Source organism: Pholcus phalangioides, unplaced genomic scaffold (assembly GCF_987345545.1).
Source record: "Pholcus phalangioides strain wild (caught in Gottingen) unplaced genomic scaffold, Ppha-v1.0 ptg000001l_1, whole genome shotgun sequence".
Taxonomy (NCBI): Eukaryota; Metazoa; Arthropoda; class Arachnida; order Araneae; family Pholcidae; genus Pholcus; species Pholcus phalangioides.
In genome coordinates, this window is record NW_028301594.1 from 24,633,857 (window position 1) to 24,647,334 (window position 13,478).

General features: G+C 40.8%; 1 protein-coding gene across 2 annotated transcripts in view; it reads right to left on the reverse strand.

The window, feature by feature from the left end:
• Positions 1–1,749: 1,749 nt before the first annotated feature.
• The window catches only part of LOC149090168 (uncharacterized), a 38,933-nt gene continuing 27,204 nt past the window's right edge, over positions 1,750–13,478 (reverse strand). For both annotated transcript variants that reach the window (XM_089232431.1, XM_089232432.1), the window contains one exon: positions 1,750–7,192. In XM_089232431.1, the coding sequence (XP_089088557.1) occupies positions 4,207–7,192 (2,986 nt within the window). In that variant the 3' untranslated portion in view covers positions 1,750–4,206. The remainder of the gene's footprint in view (positions 7,193–13,478) is intronic.

Consider the following 13,478-nt stretch of genomic DNA (forward strand, 5'->3'; position numbering starts at 1 on the left):
AAGAATATTATTTATTCCAAACAAACGTTTTTTGAAGTACAAAAATGTATCTGTACACTAAATGCATGAAAGACAATTTTAATATGTACATACGCGCAAGTAAGTATACATAATTATGTATTCGTAACCGGGGGGTTTCTTTGAATGAAATGTGAATTTTCGAGATTGTGGTTGGACCCGTATTTCAATGAAATGATGTTAATCAGCTGCCGTTAATATTTCTACTTGAAGGAGTATGAGAATTTGTTTTTCTTCAACGAAACATCTATTGATCACAATCCGTATTTCACGGGACTTTTTAAAATATCCCGTTTTCTTCAGCGGAATTTTCAAAATTTTGTTTTTCGTTCTATAAAAATGTAGAAGCTGCCTTCCGAAGGGCTAATCGCACACAATAAAATGTAGCTAATAATAGATGAACATCAATTTCTTTTTAATTTAAAAAATATGTAAATATCTTATTTTGCTATTACCTAACCCACATCGAACCCTCACACACAAAGAACTAAAAAACACCAACTCAATCTAGAATTCGTTGTAAATAAAATGGAAGGGGGAAAAACGTTCGAACTCCTTCGGTTGTCAGTTTCTGTCAAACACTAGTTATTTTTCGCTGCTGGGACAGTTTAGAGCCGATTCCAAATGACTCGATGCTAGCTCAAATGCCTAGATCGGTTAGAACGGCCACCCTTAGTCTACAACTGTTATAGAGAGAGCATTGACCACAATACTCTGTTTGAATCCGCGTAGAATCGGAACGGACACAACTGTGCCAAAAAGAATTTACTTGTCTAAAGTACCAAAGGGGGGTGGGGGGATGTTTAGAGGTGTCGCGAATAAATTGTAGGTCCCGGTCTAATTAGCCCTCGTGTGCAGAAAGCGACAGAAATGATCAAACGAAACATATTTTTCTTTCGTCACATACAATACACAGGGTGTGCGAGATGTCCTGGGCACATTTTACAAACTAATAAACAACGAATTTTTAAATAAAAACGCAGTTTGCATAAGAATTTTCATGTCCTCGAGTGTGTGTGGTTTTTTTTTTTTTTTTTTTTTTTTGATGAATAGAAAAAGTTCTAAATTTCACTCACAGATGGCACTGTATCACGAAAAAATTCGACATTAGGCCACCTGGGTATACAGATTTAACGCCCCCTTTCCCTTTCCTGATCTCTTCTTGCGGGAATATTTCAGACAAAGTTTATATACGCCACACGTGTAACCAACATCGAGGAATCGAAGACAAGGATCAGGGAAGTGATCGGGACTCTCCCGATGTTAGCAGACACGTGGGTTGAAACGGAGTATAATTTGAATGTAGCCAGAGAGGTGTTTGTATTCGAAATTCGGTGGCTAATAAGTGGTTATATGAACGCAGATCATGAATTAGCTCTGCAATTTTTGCCCCCCCCCCCCCAACTTCTCATCCTTTTTTTTCGCTGGAGTAAAAATCTAATTCATATATACTGGTCGCCAAGCAAGCGACTATGCGACAACGTTAGTGAACCAAATCATTTAACCTTCAAGTACAGGCTTTTGGCAACAAATATGGACGACATGTATTTGAAGTGTCGGTGGTAAATATCAAAAAGCCGTTTCCCTGTTCCCATGTTAGAAATAGAAGAGAGAAAAAAAAAAGATGAGTGACAGTAGATTTCTCTTCAGTGATCCATTGCATCGTTCACTTTCCCTAATGTATTCTCTTCCGCTCAGTAGAAAGGTACATCATGTGTGTGTGTGGGGGGGGGGGGGGGGGAATAAACAGGAATGTAGAAAAAACGGGAAAAGGGGGGGACTTCCGTTAATAGGGTTACGGTGAAGCTTCGCGATGATGATGAAAGAGGTAAAGAAAGCACAGAGCTGGAATGCATTTCTTTCATTTGCGTTAGGTCCCTGCTCGTTAAGGATTTGATATTCATTCATGAATTCGTTTTAAACCTTAAACATGCAGTTGAACAAGTTGCGGTGTTCGATCAACAACTCGTGAACACAAACTCGCGAATTTTCCACATTGTCTACACTTCAGAAGAGCACCGCGATGCTCGAGAGATTTAATACGCAAAACTATTCGAAATAGAATTCCCTAGGTGCTCTGCGCACAATTAAATAAAACAGCAGTTTATTGAAAATGTTTAATCTTCTTTATAGAAAAATGTTTACCCAGCACACACGTGGGTGACTGACGTGTGGCACGCGAAAGCCTTCTTTAAAAATTACAGAAACATTTTAGTTCCTTCCAATCGATGAAATCCTCTTTAACATTTTTTTTCCCTTCAAATTTTGGAGTGTGGTAAGGGTTGGGGGGGGGGAGGGGAGGAAAGGGTCCAGCCACCCCTGGACCTAGCATAATATTCCGTGCTTTGATCCTGATTTTCATACTTGAAATATCCGCATCTAAGGGACAGAGACATCTACGAATTCACAAGAGGAAAGACGTCATTTAATTGAGGTCGTATCTACGAAAGAGCAACTGAGCGATGTCTAAGGGCACTGAACTTATTAAATCAAGAACGATTAACATCCGGGGAAGGGCCCTTCTGCTTTCAACCCAATATAAATTCTTCACTAAACTCGCTCAGAATAATTTGTTCCAATTCAAATTGATTTAGCGTGGGTTAGAGCAGTGTCCTCCACTGCGGACCGACAATAAATGATTAAATAAATAAGTGATAAAATTAAATGATAGGAATGTTATGCGGAGAGACCGACAGCAAATAAATTAATAGTAGAAATTTTTTTCGGACTGGAAAAATAAGTAAAGAAGGAAATAATTTGCGGACCGGCAAAAAAAAATGAATCAATGATAAATAAGCGGACCGGCAGATTAAGTGAATGAGGAAAGTAATTTGTCGATCGGTAAAAAATAAATGCAGTAAATTACATAATAATAATTACTAATACAGACCCCTGACGGTTGAGACAAAAATAAAAACTAGTGCAAAGACTACAATATTTAGTTGAACTTGAAATTATTTAGTGGCTATATTAAGATTGCGAAGGTTTTTAACAGCTGGCTGATGCGATGATGAATTTAGGAAAGAGAGAAAATTCAACCGTGCGGGAAACCGAACCCACGTCCTCTCACTCGCCGGGTGAGCGCCCTAGGACACTAGAGCACGAAGGCAACGAATATCTCAAGAAAATCCTTTACCTTTCCCAAGAGCTCGTGTGCATTAAACGGGACCGTACATGGACGTTCGGCTCAAAACTTTTTTCATCCTCGCATCAGCCAGAAGTGAAAAACCTTCAAATGAATAGCGGCGAGTGACATCATCTTCGCCTATATGGTCGAAATATTTCGCCGACCGTCAAAAAAAATCCCCTGCGGTTGAAGAATACTGGGTTAGAGAGAGAAATATGGTGGATTCTTCTCTGAAGAGAAACGCGCGTGGTTGCTGCTCGACATTTCATTCTTCACGAGTCCAACCCACTGTTATAAGAAAAAATAATTTTGCAGAGTAATTTCAAAATTTTAAGGGATGGTTTTGTTGAAGTTGAAGGAAGGGGGGGGGGGTATTTTTTTATGAAATACAGAGAAATAACTGCACTAAAATAACCTTAAAATCTGAGGGAGTATTTTCACTCCTTGACGAAATTTGGAGGAGTAAAATTGAATTTAGATGCGTGAATCACACGCATCTAGATGCTTAATTGGCGAATACGGGTTCAACCACACTTCTCGAAAAAAAAATTGCAACATGGGCGTAAAAACGGGAAAGAATTTCACTTTGAATTCCGATATTTCCGTCGAATGTATAACCACAACCGTCTCTAATATGTTACCGTATGAAGAAGAAAACAAAAGGTAAGAAGAGACGCATGCACATTTATTTTAATTTGAGAGTTTCGGGACAGGCACTTGTTTTGGAAGGAGCACCGTATTCTTAATCATGGCGTATATTTTTCTTCCTCGTGTTACTTTCAAATATACGTACACACACACACACTAAAAGAAAATGTACACCGAGAATTTTCCCGTTTCGTCCGTATAAAAGAGCTAACGAGATCTTGAGCAATGAATGATTCCATCAGACGAAAATGAGATAGATGCACGTTCCGTAAACTGTGTTGTGTGTGTGTTAAACACACTTGACTGACGTTTTTAGCACCAAATAACAGAAATATATTTACGTGGTTTGGAGAAAACAAAGAGCCAAAATATTTTTTTTTTGTAAACGAACGATTAATTATTGTTTTTTGTTATCACATGTGGATGATGGGATATCGGACTTCGACCGCTTGTATCTGCCTGGCGTAGCATTTTGGCGATCGGCCGCTGCTCTTCTTGGAGGGATAGTTCTTATCGGATAGACACCTATTTCCACTGAGCTGCCTTTCGGTTCGTCTACTGCCGCAAGGTGGCGTCAGCGTGCCCCTGTATATCAGGAAGGCTATGGATGCGGCAACCGCACCGACCAACACCGAGACCCCGGTGGCGATGGCTGCGTAGAAAACGACCGGCCTCACTGAGCAATTTTCGGGATCTTCGTCGAAGCCGGTCGAAGGACAATGGACGACACCGTCGCATAAGAGTTCGGGATTTATACAGGCGTTTAGTTCCGGACACCTGAAGTCGCAGTTCACGTGCACGGGGCTAGACACCTCGGGGCTCTTGGCTCCGAGACGGTGGCTGGCCTCGTGGTCGAGCACAGAGTTCAAATCTCCGTCGAAGAGTTGCCACTCGACGATTGTCTCGTGGCGCTCGGTCGATGGTATTTCTAGGACAACGGTTGTTGTCCAGCTTTGGTTGCTTCTCGAAGAGCTGTATATTGAGCTGCCGTTCGAAACGTTGGATGTTTTGTAGGTGAGAATAGAATCTTGCAATAATCTCGGTTCGGCGAATTCTTCCAGAAACCTGAAATCGTTCTTTCCCGAAGCCGTCCTGCATATCGTTGTCTGGGGTACCCAGAAGTTCCCTATAGCCCTGGTCGCGTCATCTTTGCTTGTGTACAGAATGAACTGACCAGGGGATTTTTTCGATTGAGTCCGACCGACGCAACGAGTCCCCCTTAAGCGCATCTTCGGCCTTTTTTGTGTGGACAAGACCCATCTGCAACGTTTACCCTGGGTCAACCAAGCGACTTCGCCTGAAATGTTTGAATTTCTGATGGACTTTACGTGGCATCCCTTTGTCGCATCTTCGTGATTTGTTTCGGAAAACACGAACTGCGCCGAAAAGCCGAAGTGCGTGTGATCGTGGAATGCCGTCATCTTCGCTATGGTGAATATAACATCCACGATGTTGACGCTCTTCCTTGGAGGCATGTCGCGGTAGAAAGTCGTAGACTCGAAGGTGAAACTGTTCGTTCTACCCGAGCTGTTCGAGGACGTGCTGCTACTGCTGCAGACGCAACCGAGCAGTACGTTCTCGGAACCGTCTGCGGACTCGCCGATCGACACGAAGGCTTTTTGAGCTGGATCCGCGGTGTCGAAACGGCAAGTCCAACTGCGTAGAAGCGGGTCATAAAAAGTGTGGCAATTTTGAAAGTTTGTCCTGAATTCGTTGACTGTAATGGTAAGTTTCTGGTCCGGTCTTACATGGAACTGATAACGACAGCTGAGGCGTCTTTTCCCGCCTCTGCCGAATTGGAATACGTTCTCCGGAGAACTGAACACACCACGGAGGGCGCCTTTACCGAAATTGTAGTGAAATCTAGTTCCGCAGCTCTGTTTTTCAGAGTCATCGTCGTCGTCATTTCCGATGTCCAAAGGGTTGCTCTCCGTGTTGACGAACTCGTAGCGAAGGGTGAAAAGACTCGTGTCGGTCGAAGGGGTCACTTCCGGGGATCCGAAGAAAGAGTATTTGAGCAAAGCTTCGGATCCTGAACTCAAATAACTTTCTATCGGAGGAAGGCAAGGCTTCTCCGGAATGCTGTCGCGGTAGTCAGCCGCCCTCGTGCACATCACCGGAGTAGTGCGTTCGCAGAACCTGAAACTCGGAGTCGTGATGTTCGGACTGATTCCATCCATGTAGAGTTCGAGAGAAGAAACGTCACACTCGTCGATCGGAATCACATCAGGGCTAGGTATGTAGTCCAGCAAACTGCCACGGGTTCTTACGAAATAGGATAGAAAGTAGATCCACACACGATCCGTGTCACGTGAACCACGGAAGTGTACCTGACACACCGTGTTCGAGGGGAGAGTGTGACGTGGGCTGCTCACTATGCCGAAGGGATTTCCCGAACCATTTATGTGAAGCGAACACCTTTGGGATTGATCCAATCGAAGATCACTCTTGGTAGATCTTTCGTCGTAATATCGTACGCGCACTCTCAACTCTAGCTTCGAGGCATACAGAGCACCATCTGAACGACTGGTTAGTCGTATCTCCATCTCGGGTCCACTAGAAGTGACGGGTGACAACGAACCGGAACCACAAAACTTGGCGATTGGAAATGTATGCCTTGTACCAAAGCTTATATTTCTCTTCACGTCGAACACTTCGACCATGTCCTCGTTGTCGCAGTCGGATAATAAGCCGGCCGATCGCCCGGCCGTTTCTAGGTCTGATACCCTTCTTCCACTAGCCTCTAAGGTAGCCGCCCCGACTCGTATCTTATACTCGTTCGTCTGATATATCTCTATTCTTGCGACAACGCCTTCGACGGCTCTCTCTTGTCGCACGAAGAAAGTGCACGTGAAGTTGCGCAGAAACAATCCAGGGAAGTTTGGTGACCTGATGAGACAGATCTTACGGTCGCAATCGACGTAAGCACGATCACAGTACGTCTTCGTTACTGGCTTGCCGAGATGCAGCGGCAAGTCATCCGCGCCGGATATTGAATCGGTGGGTGATGACGGTGATATGGCCGAGTAGGGCAAAAACCTGTACGTAAGGTACAAACCGAAGGGTTGGTACGAACCGACGGAGGTCCTCGGCGGTAGATACACGGCAACGGAAACGTTGCTGCGGCTGGAGAAGAACGATACTCCGGCCAGCGACGGCAGGAGCCTACCACAGAACCTTCCGAAAACGGGTTCTGAAGGACGAGTGCTGCCGGAAGCATCTTCGAACATCGTCGACAGCTTCTTACGTGAATCCGGTTCCTTCATTGCCGATATCAGTTGCGAGAAACCCCTCGTTTGTTGGCTTCTGAACCTGTCCTCTTGACTGCCTCCGTCTCCGGTTTCCGACAGGCCGAGGTAGCCGTTACGACAAGCGGGCGCCGTGGATGGAGACATATCTCTGCGTGAAGAAAAGCAAAAAAAAAAGGAAAAAGAATCGATTATAGACATCATACCTTACTTCTAAAACACAATCAATCAAACAAATAAATAAATGAAAAATAAATAAAATTGACTAAAATAAAAAAATTATGATCTGTTGGCAGATGGCAGCACTACACATAACAAGCATTACAGAGAAACAAAAAACTTCACGTCAGGTTTCACTACACGTACACGCGCATTCCCGCATGTACCGATTCCTTGGGGGTCCCGCGGGGGGGGGGGTGTGGGTGGGGTGCATGTGTGGTGTAGCAGTAGTAGGTAGGGCCTCCAAAAAATGGCGCGGGGATCCGTGATGTTCTTAAGTCAGCCACCTCGTTGGGCAGTTTGCCTGTTGTGGCGTTGTATTTGTATAAATAATATATGTAGCCCCTATATGTACAGGTTGTCCCATAAATTCGTGAACAGTATAAATATTCATGAAAATTGTAGGAATAGGTATATTTGAATAATGTTTATGAAAAATCATTCTCACGAAAAGTTTTTTTTTTTGATAAATAAAAAAGTTAGTTCACATTTTTGTCGATAGAGAGCGCTGCTAGAAAGTGAAAATCAATGGTTATGAATCTTTCTTCCATCTCTTCTGTCTCCGAAACTCTCGTAAAGCTTCAGCAGGTGATTCGGGGCTGAATGAATGCACGCCAGAACTTCGCTACTGAACTTATCCCGTTGCCGAGATCTCTTCCAGCCCAGCTTCGTCACAGAATCCGGAACACTTATTTCAAGTCAAAAAAGAAAGGGAGGGGGGAAGGGGAAGAAAAGAAAGTAACATACATACAAAAATGAATGAATTATTATTAGGCGAGTCGGGGCTTATGTAAAAGAACTTCACCAATAGTGCTTTATCCACCGATGCCAATACGACAATGAAAACCTTTTGCTTAAGCGCCAGTAAGAAGAAAATTCAGAAATTAGCTGTTAATCGAACACCCTGCATTTTATAGGGTTATTCTGGTTTGCATGTATGCAGTGATTTTATTTTCAGCAGTGCCCGCCGTCGACAAAATTTGAACTTTTACTTCTACACTAAAGAAATCTCTCTTCGTGAGAAAACATTTTCGCAAACTGCATTCGAATATAGGAATTCCTTTAATTTTTATGAATTGTTAAACCAGTTACGAATTTATGGAACACTGTACAATTCATGTGTATTAATAAATGATTTGATTTTGGAATTACCTTAGCTTGGTTGGGGTATTACTTCCTCTTTTGTGATTATATGTGAATGAATTTAAAAATTTATTCTCCCAAACGAGAAAATAAAAATAAAAAAGAGAGAGAGAGAGATACAAAACTACCGTTGGGTAATAATATATACGGTATATTTTATGCATATCTCTATTGAATATCCCGTATGCCAAAAATTTATAATAATGTGACGAAAAATATATAGCTTGACGAGGCATTCCTAATCTGTTGTTCGCGAGCACCCGAAATTGCTCAATGTTAATAGCCGATTTCGTACTCTCAAGGTTCCGGAATGTCCAATTCGAAGATATGCCAGTTCCCGACTTCGACTTACGGATTCTTCCGGAAAACTGAGGGACAGTCCGTCACTACTAGGACCAAAGACGTTCTGTTTTTCAGCGGGTGCACGTTGTTCGAATTCGAGGTTTCAACTTATTGGTGCTATAAACGAATTCAGTGTCCCAGTTGAAAATGAACATGGTTCACACCGTATACTGAGTAAAAAGAAAAGTAAGTGTCTCACTTGCTCGTGCGGAAATCCGGCCGTGGTTCAAGCGTATGGTTATAGTTGTCATTAAGGCGCTCTTCTTCTGATCAAGAGTACAGACAGTGCTCTCAAATTAACAGAGATTTTGTGACACCCCTACTCTATTCAATATGACAATGAAGGTGTCATATTCACAAATTATCATAAAAGCTATGTGCTTATCTATCTTGATGAATGAACGGGTACTATCAAGCATCTTTCTTTCTTTCTTTCCTTCAAACCGTGCACAACTCAGGTCTATCACCATTTATGGGCGAATTACTACCTAGTGAATTCTGCCGGAAGTGTAACTGTGTGTGTACCTAACAGTCTGAATGCGTATGCAGTGTTATGTTTGCTTTTTCAGTGCCGCCATCTATATCTCAGAAGTGAAGTGAGTGATGTGTTATGATTTAATTTGTGCTGTTTGTAGATCTGTTGCTCTGTGGCGAGACTTTTTAAAGGGGAGATCGGCTCGCATTCGTTGGGAACCACAGAAAACCAACTTCAGCCGACTATCAAGCATCTGGAATTTGTCGAGTATACGGGTGCTTGTAGCGTTCGAGTCCAGATTATTAACCCCTTAACGATCAGAGGCGAGGTATGTCGTCCCGATGTAAATGAAATAAATACATTCGAGCTCTCAGGACCTTCCTTCAGGGCTCTTCATTGGTAACACTGTGAAAGAAATTTGTTTTTTTCCCTTCACCTCTCTCTCTCTCTCTCTCTCTCTCAGCATTGTCTTTTCATCTTTTTCTTTCTTGTTTGACGATTTAAAAAATATATAGTATTATATATGCGAGTGAAATGTACCAAAGGGTTGTAGTTGCAAAATTAAGCAATGTTGTCGAAATAAGTATTTATATATAGATACATATATAGAGAGGAAAAGGTAGCTGAGAAGGGGAAACCTACTTTCCTCGCATGTCTTTTCCTTTCATTTTTCATGTGTAAACAATGACACCAGTTTTTTAGATTAATCTCTGCTAGCTCAACTGCACGTCGCCCAAATTTGTTCACCAAAAGCCTGTACGTAAAGGGGGTTAAAGCTTTAAAAAAAATGTATTCGCGAACCTCTTGTAGGCTTTATTGAATCTATCCTTTTCATCTGTGTGTGTGCTTGAAAGGTCAGCCAGTGTTCATTATCGAGCATTCCGATGTGAGGTTAAATGTCACAGGTCATCAATTGCAGACTCATGTTTATTTCATTCAAGTTTTTAGATATTTCGATTACGTCAGTGTATTGAAAATTTTGTAATTACTATGAACGTGGATTTTCGTCGAACGATCAGCAGAAATCAAGCATTATACCTACCATGAACTTACGTTCATGAGTTATGCAATCTGAAAGGATTTCCAAACTGCGCGGTGCTGCTCAAAGGATGATTATGGTCTCTTTTTTACCTCATAATCATTTGTCTTTTATTTTTTTGTTATTTTCCAATTAGTCCATAATTTTTTACCTAGCACTTTTAGTAATTCTATGATTTTCGCTCGGATAAGACTTGGACTGGAAATATTAGTCGAATGCTACACTGTAACCACGGAAAAATGTTTGTTGTATAGTAATAAGTACTTTGAACATTGAAGGACTGGACACACCCCGCTTCCCATCTCAGAGAGATATCGAAGCTTTCCCGGGGGATGGGTGTATCCGGAAATTTATTAATTTATGTGAAAATAAGTAATAAGTACTATAGTCGTATTTAAACTTTCAAGAGATGACAAATGTACCAATCAATAATATTGAAATATCTTGAAGTTTCGCATATACACCCTTTATATCATAAGAGTTATTTATTCGTGTCCTCTTCAAACGCGTTACTCATAATAATGTTGATGTGAGAACTATGCTCTAGGAATAAATGTCCTAGAATACATGGGTCAACATCTTTCTAGAAGTTGCCGGAAAATATTTCTATTGCCCCTCGGGAGAATAAAATCCTCCAATTAAAAATTGGAAATTTCCAATTAATCAATGAGATTAACATTTGAAAATATGTTATTATCATAAACGGACTTGACAAATTTTACAACACCGTAAGGTCAATACTGGTCATTAAAGTTTACATCAACGAGATGCTCGCCTGCTGAACCAAAAGGATGTTCAGAGATATTCTGGGAGTTCACTACCCACTCATTTACTTCCTCTCTGACAGAGTGGTAAGAATGGTAAAACTTTTATTTGTGGAACACATACACCTCTCAGTGGCAGGTGCGGATCCAGGGCGATACGTTAGGGAGGGCGACTTTTTATGTGGATCCGTTCGAACATTCGGTATTTTTCGGGACATGCCATTTTTTTCCCATATGTGGCTCTTGGGAGGAGCTATCACCTTCCTCTGGAAAAGCGCCTACAAAGTGAATGGTGAAAAATGTGTATATTAATCTAGGTATGTAATGTGTGAAAGCTGTTTGGACTCGGTTATAAACTGTAGACAACTCTCTAATTGTCCCTCAAACGGATCAAATTGGAAAGTGGTGAATTGGTAATATTGTCAAAATAAGCAACGACAGTAGAACTATTGATCCTTTTAGCGACACAGCAGAAATTATGAAACCCCTTTCTCAAAATGCCATATAATATTTAATTAAGTAAGTTTTCTTCCGATTTCCAGTAGATGCAAACTAAAGCGTATAGGAAAATGTGCACCGTTGAGAAATCAACTTTACAAAATGTCTAGGCTTAATAATGCTAAAATAAGAGGCTTTAAAGGAGGCGAGATATCTCGTCAATGTCGCTTAAAGGGTTAAGAAGAAAAGCATGCCACCGTCATTAGCTCAAGGGTTGTCATAATTGACAATTATCTATGTGTAGTCCTTATTCTGCATTATTACTATCCTCAGTATCTCCAAACTTCTTATGATTTGCTTCACTTAAATAGTAATGGTATCGGGTCTGCTCTAGCGTTGCTGCTGAGTGTGCGTTTCGTTTGTGAAGTGTAGAATACGTCTCCGTATGGAAATAATACATATTATTCATAAACCACTTATATTTAACTGCTCTTCTACGACATTATTGATGAAATTTGTATTCTATATTGGCTTAGATTCCAAGATAATATGGGAAAGTTCCCGAATTTACCACCAGGTGGCATTTTAGCCAGCACCATCATATTGTACGTACCCATATCACTATACCACGGAACAACTTCCATGACTCTACGTGTCATATTTCAACAGTTATTCAAGTTTTTATGGAATTTCCCGTGTTCTATTTGCACTTAAATATTTATCCTTTTGCTCCCGGGCATCCCAAAATGATTGGAGAGAAAGTATTACTGCTTATACAAATACAAATACAAATACAACGCCACAACAGGCAAATGCCAACGAGGTCACAATACGGGAGATGTTAAAATGCTCATAACTCGTGAACGGATGTAGATAGAGACATGGAACAAAATTCTAGATGTACTAAATCAGACATGCTCTACAAGATGGTGGCACTGAAAACACCCCCTGGTGAGAAATTCTTGAACTTTTATCTCATTATCTCACAAATAAGTGTGAGAGAGAGGTTTGAACGAAATTTGAGCTTAAATTTGTGGCGATTTCTTCAGTGAGATAATAAAAGTATGTTGCTTTAACAGCTGTATAACGTACAAAGACTGTCAATGACGGTAAAATAAATGAAGAATTGTGGATCTGACAGTGCAATTATTTATATGAACCTCAGTACAAAATAGACCTAAATTAGGCTTTAAATTAAACTTTTTAATTATTCAGAGACTTGTTTATACTTTCTCAATGATTCGTTAATGTTTAATATGACAGGTTCAAAGAAAACCTGTACAGCACCGTGTATTTTTGTCCATCAAATAATTCTCATTTCGAGAGTCTGGACAAAATTTTTGTGGCTTTTTTTGCTTCTCCTATCCGTATTGATTTTAATTTAGAAGATATGATACGAATACTCTCTCTGTAATAAAAATTGGAGAAATTTCACGCAATCCTCATCTACTCTCGATAAATTATTATGGTATACTAAACTCTCTCTCTCGCTCTGTCTCTCTCTCCTAACTCTCATTGGATGCGGATAAACCACACATGCATACTCCCATTCTAACAGTCTATGAGTCGGTAGTATTAATACGAGCTGTTATGTATAAATTGATGAGACACAATAAGATATTGTATGAATGAATATCGATGTATAGCCGAACTCGGTTTTGATGACATCGAATATTCCATGAAATTTCGTCGTTTTCACCGAGGTACGTTGCGACCGACTGGTGACGTTTTCGAGATCTTTTTTTGACAAAGAAATTAATCAGATGCACCGAATGCTGTGTATGAAGTTGATTTTGATTGTGAAGTTGTTGGATTAGGTAGGATGACCATATTTGATTGAGGAAAATTCCGGGAAAATACTTGACCTTAAATACGGACCATTGCCCAATCTCATCAAAATAAAATGTTGCGAATTATCGGTGAAATTGCTAAATATTTCTCATAGATGATTCTGGGCGAGAAATACAGTGCTACAGCAAGTCCACTAAAATGTATTTCAAGTGAAATACTAAAAACT